This window comes from Geospiza fortis, unplaced genomic scaffold (assembly GCF_000277835.1).
Source record: "Geospiza fortis unplaced genomic scaffold, GeoFor_1.0 scaffold34, whole genome shotgun sequence".
Lineage (NCBI taxonomy): Eukaryota > Metazoa > Chordata > Aves > Passeriformes > Thraupidae > Geospiza > Geospiza fortis.
In genome coordinates, this window is record NW_005054474.1 from 785489 (window position 1) to 794677 (window position 9189).

Below are 9189 nucleotides of genomic sequence, written 5' to 3' on the forward strand. Positions count from 1 at the left end.
GAAGAATCAGGCTTTTCCTTAACCTCCCATCACTGCTCCACTATGGAATGATACATGTTCATCTAGATCAAAGCTTTTAAAGTTACAAACTGTTCTGACAGACTGTTCCCTTTAAGACTGGAAAAGCTTGACACATCATATTTAAATACATTTCCCTCTAAGGCATTCCCTTGTAATCTTCGCCACCAATTCCCCTCGCCTACAACAATTCTGATATTTATTTTTTTTACATAAAGCTGCTCTTTTTGGTGTTAAAAACCACGCTGGCGTCCGCTCAGCTCTGGGAGAGGTCTTCTGTGCTGATGTGCAAGGTGACAGGCTCACCAACAGTCCCGTAGCTGAGGGTTCTGGTGGAAACTTCAGTTTTAAAGCTGGACTGCCCGTTGTCCGCGGAGCGCTGCACCTCGGTGCAGAACGAGGGCTTCACCGTGAAGGAGGGGCCAGGAGGCGCCGCGCGGGCGTCGCTCACGCGGAAGGAGATGTTGGAAGGGCCTGAGGACTGCACACCAGCCACCCTAGAGGCTGACAGGAACACGGCCCCGGGGACATGCTCCTCGTACTGGCTGAAGAACCTCTGCCTGGGCTCGGGCACCACGGGCCTGACCAGGCTCAGCAGCACCGGCTTGCCGATGGTGGGCTCGTTGATCTCCGTCTGCAGCACGGAGATCTCGCAGGGCTTCTCCGCCATGGGCTTCTGATCCTCACACCTGTAGGTCTCGCCTTCCTGAGGGACGTAATCCTCCAGGTCCTCCAGAGTTAAGAGTTTGCCGTTGTGGGTTAAAATCTTGCGGTCCCGGGTGCTGATGTCGTCGGTGTGTGGCTCCTCTGGCTCGTCCACGATGACGCTGTCCTCTTCGGGAAGGATGTCCTGTATTACTTCAGGTACCTCCTCTCCAACCGGCCAAGAGACATCCACTTCATCGAGCCCTTCCTTACCCTCTGGACTCACTGGGGAGAACAGAACTTGGTGTTGGTCTCCCGCAGCTGCCCCAAAACTGAAGACCAAAGGCTCACCCCCGCAGGCGAGCAGAGGGGAGGTGGTGCCTGACCCGCAGTCAGCACGTGGCTCCTGAGGGCAGCTCTTTCCTTCACTCCCATAATCCATAAATGAATCACTTCCTAATTGCTCAGACCCACAGGGGGAGTTTCTCTCTTCGCCGCTGACTTGAGGTCCTTCCTGCTCGGCTGTGTACACCAGAGGCTGGATGTCACCTTCAGAGAGCCCCTCATTCGGCAAAGATTTTGACTGTTCCACCAATTTATTGTTGGAGTTGTTTGTGTTGGGATCGTCTTCTGGGGAGCGCTTTGGCCTTGAGCTGGGAAAAGTGAACGTTAACACCCCTGACTCATCTTTTTCTTGTTTTACTGGGGAAGAACCTCTTTTCCTTGTGGGCTTTGGTGACTTTTTCACCTTGAATTCAATGATTTCTTCCACTTCGACCCACTTGGGCTTTTTCTCTTCCACTGTGCTCTCCACAACGACGTCTCTCGCCGCTGCCCCTTGCATGTCCTCGTGTTCTGTGACATACAGCATGGGAACAGCAGCAGACTTTGCTGCTGCCTCCTGGTCGTGTCTGTGGACAGGCTGCCTGATCTTGGAGACATAAACCGGCTCCGGAACTGGCTCCGCCCGCGGAGAGCGGGAAGGAGAATGACCTGAAGGAGAACGTGCAGGAGAAACCCTTCCCCTTTGTCTTGGGCTCTTCACCACCGTGGTTATGGTCTCCTCTCTGGTGGCAGAAAGGGGTGGAGTTGGCAGGAAGATGAGACTTTTTGGGGAGTCCCGCTCCACAGCACATGCCGCAGCCGGCTGAGGCGCCGCGTGGGATTAGTTTGGGGTGAGCATTGCAGCTTTTGGGGAAGCGGTCATTTTGGGAGGGACACACACGCAGAGCACACACCCACATGCCCATCTCCACTTCCTGATCCAGGGAAAACCCCTGATCCAGTGCCCTTCTCCCCAGGGAAAACCCCTGATCCATGAACCTCCTCTGCTGCGTGTGAGCACACAACGAGCACGTCCAGCTGAGAGATGCTCTGCTGGCTGCTGCTGTATTTCATGCACTTGTGTTGATCACCTACTCTGCTACCTTGGACCCCCAAAATTTTAAACACTTAGGACTTTAACCTTTTCCTGAGTATTCTTGGCTAAAATCCTGATTCCTTCCACCTCAATGGCTAAATGCCTTTTATTGCAGTAGGGTCAGTGTCTTCTTAATAATATTCAATTAATGCAACATCTCTCTCTTTTTTTTTAATTACAGCCTCTTTTGAGACCAGAGATCTGCATTTCCACATGCAGAACAATTACACTGAAAGGGATTAACCTTAAAATGTGGATGATCAGGAAAAGAAAGTTAGAACATCTCCTGCACAAGTCATCTATGCCAAAAGGAATTTTTTTTACTCTTCACAATACCATTAGTGTAGACACAGCCTGATCCTACTGCCTCCAATAGACACAGGAATACCAAGCCACATTGAGATGCATAATTGTGATTTCTCAGCATATTTCTGCTGGCTTTACTTTAGATTTTTTTTGACTGAAGTTGGGCTGGTGGTTGATGCCTCATCCCTGGAAACATTCAAGGTCAGGCTGGAGAGGGTTTTAAGTAGCCTGATCAAGGTGAAGTTGTCCCTGCTCACAGCTAGGGGTTGGACTAGATTATCTTTAAAAGTCTCTTCTAACCCAAGGCCTAAACCCAGGCTCCACTGCTCTTAATTTATATACTAAGCATGCAGTTTTTCCTGCAGGTTTTTCCTGTGGTATTTCTTACCTTTATTTTAAGTAAATACATTTCTGCCAGTGTTTTCCTGGCAAGCACAAGGAAGCCAATGTTTCACATCTGTTCCAGTCACAGTATCACAGTAAAATCACAGTAAAACTCATTTTGCTCCTGTGTTGAGATTCTGTCCCTACCTCCAAGGAATGGGGTTAAAAACAAAGAATTAACTTGAAGGGTCAAACAGTGGCCTGAATTGAAATTAGGAATAGAGACAGCAGCTTTTTAATTCCTCTCTTCCTCCTCACCATCCTCCAGTCACAGCCACGTGGAGCTGAAGTTCACCCTCTGCTCCTCAGACATTTCTGCTCTGACTTTTCCCCTTGAGAATGGAGAATCTGTTCATAGCCATCATGGAAGACTAATCCTCTTGGCTTTATTGCAGCCTTTCTGATCTTCTGGTCTTATTTTTGAAAACTTGTACTTCCTTCTCCTCTGGAGATCAGGTTTGTTTCCACCATCAATCTCTCCTTTGAGGACATGGCGGAGTGCAGGACTGCATCAGCTACAGGGAGATTTATTTCCTTGCAGAGCACCCTCTTTTCCGCTCATTTCCACTGCTTTGCTCTTTTCCCTAAGTTTTCTGCAGTTTTTCCACAGACCTTTAAGGTCTGTGCAGAGCCTTCCTACTGGCCATGGTGCCTTTCTCAATTACACAGAATTAAAGAATCATTTTAGATGAGAATGAATCCTTGGGTGCTTGCAGCAGACCATGATCTATGTTGCAAAGTTAAAATGGGGTTTTTTGGGGTCTGGGATTTGCATATATGGTTATGGTTCAATCCCATCTCTCAATTATCTATTATTTTCTGACAGTAGTTTTAAAGCTGTTTCTTTTCATCAACTTCCTACAGATTAAGAGTTGGAATCTTCCCTTTCAGAATTATTCCCAAACTTTCCCCCATCACTATCCCAATTTCAGTTGAGGTCCACTCTTACTTAAAGTTCATGACCACAAAAGGAGGGGAATTTCTGCCTGAGATCCCACTCCTCAATTTACCAAACTCCTTTGAGGCTGCAGCCCTTGATTTAGGAATCCCACCTGGAGCTGTCCTGAAGAACAGCCTTTGGAACTGAGATCTCAGAAATTCAGAAATCAGCTTAACTGATGGTATTCTGCATTAATGAATATTATTTTATCCACCAGTATTAATGCTGCTGCTCCAGACAGAGGCACAGAGATGTGGTTAAATGTGATTTACCAAGTTTTAGGTGTGGACTGGTTCTGAGATTCCCTCCTGCTCATGACTTTCTCACAATATTTCCAAATGGGACATTAAAAAAATAACTCTCTGTTCAGTTGCCCCAGTCTGAATCCTGAGGTAATACAGGTAAAAACACTTTATTTTCTGGTTTTTGCAGGGTGAAAAAGATCTAATGGCTGGATATTTAACTGAGCTTCTGGGAGGGGAGACAACTTACAAACCACAGCCTCCAAAAGGGCCAAGTGCATGGGTCTAAAGGAATAATCCTCACAGAAAACAATAAAAGGGATAAAAGGTAAGCAGCTCTTAACCATCCTTCAGTTGCAATTTTATGTCTAACAAAACTAAAATACATCCTTTAAGTCTCTTGTCCAAGTCAAGGGCTGATTTTAGCAATAGTGCAGCAATTGAGGGAAGGCATTTCCCCAAAATATCCATTGCATAACTCCTTCCTGTCCTCAGGACATGACTGGAGTGGTTTGGAGCTGCTCTGAAATCCTGTCCCAGGCCAGGGTCCCCCTTCCAACACATGAAACAATTTTATTATGTATTTCTCTATGGTGCTTAAGAAGGTAAATTAAGATTTTAACGGCTGCTTGGCTTCTAGGCTGTGTATGACTGAGAAAATACTGCTTCTTGCAGTAATTAATCTTTGTATTTTATAGGCATCCACTATTAACCAGGCTCAAAGTATCTAAAAAGACCAAGTCATCAGGACAATTATTTATATTAGAAATAGAGAGATAGAAAGGGATAAAAATATTCATCTTCCTTCTGCTTGATCGTACAAGCCTTTCCTGAAAAGTTTAAAATAAAGCCAGAAGAAATCGCTCTAAGCTCTGAGATATTTGTTAAATTGGTAGATATTTTCAGGTAAAAGATTTCCAGATTGTTTTTTTTTTCATTCAACAGTGAAAGTCAGACTCTACCTTCCTGAGCTCTTGTGAAACTCTACCAGCATTAGGAGGAATATTTTTCCTGTGTAATATCAAAAAATAACTGTCCCAGGCTGTGTCTAACACCAGTGCTGCTATGTTTGGAAAAGAACAAAAGGACATTTTTTGAGGTGGTCACTTGGCATGGCACAGAATTCCGTGGGATCTGGGAATGAATACACTTGCGTGGCCAACGAGCACAAGCTTGTTATTGGATCATGCAGAGGCAGCAAGGCAAAAAACCCACAAATGTTACCCAAAAAAAAAAAAAATCAGCACTTACATGATGATGGTTTTCTTGGGCACTTTAGTCTCTTGTTCAGTGACTACAAAGAGAACAGTATGAACAGCATGGGGTTAAAGAAAGGCAAAAGCTGAAATGATTAAATTATCTTTGCTCAGTTCATCAACATAAACTGGAGTGAAAAATAACCAACTGTACCATCCCATCCATGCTTTCTGTGGTTATTTCCAGCATCATCTTTAGTGTTGCTGACCAGGAATAAGAATCCAGAATGCTCTCTGAACATTTGGCTTTGAAATGAAATATTTTGTGGAGAACGATTTAGCAAAAACTTTTTATTCTACCATTTTTTGTTTGGTAGGTCAAAGCTAGAAAACAAGGTCCTTATTTAATTTTTCTTTATCCTAGAATAAGATGGTGATGGTGTCAGAAACCTGAAAATGCCTCAATCTGGAAAATCCTGGAGAGCTGAAATTCTTTAAACTGTGATGGCACTTCCTAAAAAAAAAAAGAGTTCCCCAAACACTGGATTGTGGCCAAACTTTTGTGGACTGGATGCAAAATCCAACTGATAAATATACAATCTAATATCATTATCATCAGTAGAGAAAATCAGCATAAAAAAACACCAAACCCCAAATCCTAGGAAACCCAGGAGAGCCCTGTGTCTGCTCCATCTCTTTTTTTCCTGCTCTAATTTGCAATTTTTCCTGACCCTTCTCCCATAACCAACTGGAAGCTGTTGATGCGTATCAAGACCAAAAGTTAAGATTTCATGGTGTTGCAAATATTCCTTAAAACTGACTTTTTTAAAAAGTAGAAAGATCCTGTTTGAAGAACTAACTGAGATTTTCAGCAGGTTTCCCATCCTCTCCACTGGAATAAAATTAAGATACTCTCTGACCAACACTGCTTTGAGCACATCTGAAATGCTGAACCTATTTCAGATCTAGAAAAAAAAAATCAGCAAGCCTCACTTTTTATTTAATAAACTAGCAAAATATCTAAAAAAACTCCCATAATTTAATCTCCAGCAATTGGTTTTCAGTTTTCCAGCCAGCCTATAATAAATAAGCTCTGGTAATTTTCAGTCAGTGCAATTTAAGTGAACTGCTACTTAGAAATATCTATAAAATCACAAATAGTTCTTGCCCAGGGAATTTGGAGTGTCTGTATTATTTGTTTAATAACTGGTGATTAGTGCTGATGTTTTCAGTGGTGCCCCCAAACCTGCATTGACTGACAATTAAAAATACATTTACAATATTAAATGGAATACTTTAACCTAATTTTCCTTCCACTTCACTTCCAAGGGCTCTTCCCTGCCTCAGGTAAAACGACAAATTTGACCATAATGAAAAAGAATTTTGTGCAAATATTGATGTTAATTTCTGACCTAGAGCTCATGGTTTTTTTGCAGAGCCTTGTCTTGTTTATGCCTGTAAAAAACTGGAATAATTTCCCAGAGATTCAAAGGAGTTACTGCAGAACTGGGTGAATTTAAACAAAATCTGTTTGGAGAGTTGAATTTACACTAACTGGGTAAGTAAAGAGCAAAACTATTTTCAAATATTTATCCCTGGACACAATTGCAATAAACCCATTTACCTATCCTTAATTAATGTTTTTCTTTAAATAACTCAAACCTTGTTTTAAATGGTGGAATAATAATAATACAGTGATGGCAGATGAACTGAGTGCTCTAACAATTTACCACACTCAGGTTAGAGATTTTCACTGAATTTTTAAATCACTATTCTGCAATTTTCAAATAACTTCTAGAAATCTCATTAAGTAATATTATGAGATTAATCCATATGCACTCATTATATGAGTAAAAAATACTGAAGTTCTGATGGAAATGTTTTAATTAATTGGATTATATGCCTGATAATAGGTGCTTTCTACAATTATTTTAGCAGCAATGTATTTAGATGAGAATTAAGTAATATAAACTAAATAGCTGAATGAATTTAATGACATTTCACAATGTCTATAGGAAAAAGTCTCTTTAATGGTTGCTCTATGAATGTCTGTTCTTGGAGTCCTCCCAAATGACACCAACTGTGATATTTCTATTTGTAGTGGATGTCAAAGAGATTCAATATTCAATATTGGGATGAGAAAACTGAAAATGGCATTTAATAAATTATATATGTGCTGTCCGAGGTGTGAGGGAGGATTTGAGCAATCCTGTATTGAAGGACAGAACCACATGAAAGTAGGATGAGAGAATTTGGGTTTCTTTTCTTTCTTTTTGGTTTTCTTTTTTTTTTTCTTTTGTTTGTTTGTTTTTGGTGGTTTTTAAATTTTTTTTTCCTGTTGTTTTTCCCCGAGAGGAAAATATTCTGCATCCATTTTTAGCATTTTTTAGGATTTATCATTTCAACTTTTCAAGAGCATTTTAGGCAAACAGCTTTGCAAAGCAGGAGCCCCTGATAAGCAGGTTAAAAGCTGTAAGCATTAGGGACAGCCCAGACATCTCTTTGGTTAATGGATTAAAACACTGGCTTGCAAGTGATGGAACACTGAGGATGAGTGAGTTCTCCTTGCTATGGATGGATGGATGGATGGATGGATGGATGGATGGATGGATGGATGGATGATTATTTGTGGCCTTTATTACAATTTTTAAGTCTCTTTTCTCCACTCACAGAAGCTTAAACCTATTTTTGCTGCTCAGTTCATGCTGGTGACATGAACCAAAGGAGCACTGCTCTGTTTTCACCTCCTTCTGCTACACTTGGAGGCTAATGTGCAAAATCTGACAAGAACTGCTAAAACTAATCCTAAAATGAGCAATTCTCGCAATCCTTGAGTTTGGAAAAGACCCTTAAGATCATTGAATCCAACTGCTAAGCCAGCACTGCCACCTTAACCCTGTCCCAAGTTCCACATCCACAGGTCTCTGAAATCCCTACAGGGCTGGTGGCTCAACTCATGAATATAAGTTTTTTATATTATATAAATAGGATCTCTATCAAAAATACCCCACCAGAACCTAAACAAACAAATAAAAACCCTCAAACCCAACCAACCAAAAGGCTCCACTCCTGCAAGGACTGACATGGCTGCAAAGGCAGATGGGGCTCTCCTGAATTTGCACTGGAAACTCTGTGGCCTGGCCAAAAATGAGACTAAACCATGGTGACAAGAGAATAAAAATAACGAGGTAAATACCCTAATCATCACCCTAATCAGGGAACATCCCACGGGGCAAACTCCTGTGCCCTAACTCTTCAGTAACACTGAGACATCTGATGCTCCTCTGTGTTTTAAATCATCCTTGTGAGAACTTCAAAAGTATTTTGGTGATTTTTAACAAGGTGGCTACTACAAGGTACCTGAAGAACCTGCCCAAGGCTCTGCATGAAATCTAAAAGTTGTGAAGGAATTATTGTAACCTGACTGTAGCTGCTCTGGGAATTTTTATTTATGGCTTTGTCTCCACTCCTGTACCTGACTCCTTCCCTTGTATTGACTGTCTTGTTTTAGGTCCTGACCTGCCCATCCATATGGAAATGCAACACCTTTCCAAGGCACTGGGCTTTGCTTTTCTTGACAAATAATCCAGTTAGTGAACCTGGATGGATAAATCACACCAGAACATGCCAGAGCACCTCAGCCCAGGTGTGCCGTGTGCAGGTTAAGCAGCAAGGTGCAAAGCAGACACAGTCAACTGGAAGTCAAAGAGAAGGATCTTCTTTCAGCTACACTTTTTAAAAAGTGTCTCAAATTCTTCCAATATCCACAGAAAGAGGATTTTTTTCAGCAACCCTCCATTGACTTCAGTCCAGCGACCAGGTGTGGCTGAAGGCAGATCTCAGCTCACAAGGGATCCCTTAGTCCAGTGGTTTCCATCCTTTTTGGGTTTAGTCCATCCAAGGGACCTGCAAACCTCCATAATGAGAATTTAAACCAAACAATTTTGGTTTTCATACCCGTTGTCTCGGACTGTGGACCATCACCAGCTGCAGGTCAGGGGCTCATAAACCACTGGACTAATGGTATCCCAAACCATG

General features: G+C 42.3%; 1 protein-coding gene across 1 annotated transcript in view; it reads right to left on the reverse strand.

Moving 5' to 3' along the window:
- Nucleotides 1-274: 274 nt before the first annotated feature.
- OBSCN (obscurin, cytoskeletal calmodulin and titin-interacting RhoGEF) overlaps nucleotides 275-9189 on the reverse strand; it is a 160015-nt gene continuing 151100 nt past the window's right edge. Inside the window, 3 exon segments of the mRNA XM_031062951.1 lie at nucleotides 275-939; nucleotides 1015-1730; nucleotides 5207-5249. Coding sequence (XP_030918811.1) covers nucleotides 275-939; nucleotides 1015-1730; nucleotides 5207-5249 — 1424 coding nt within the window.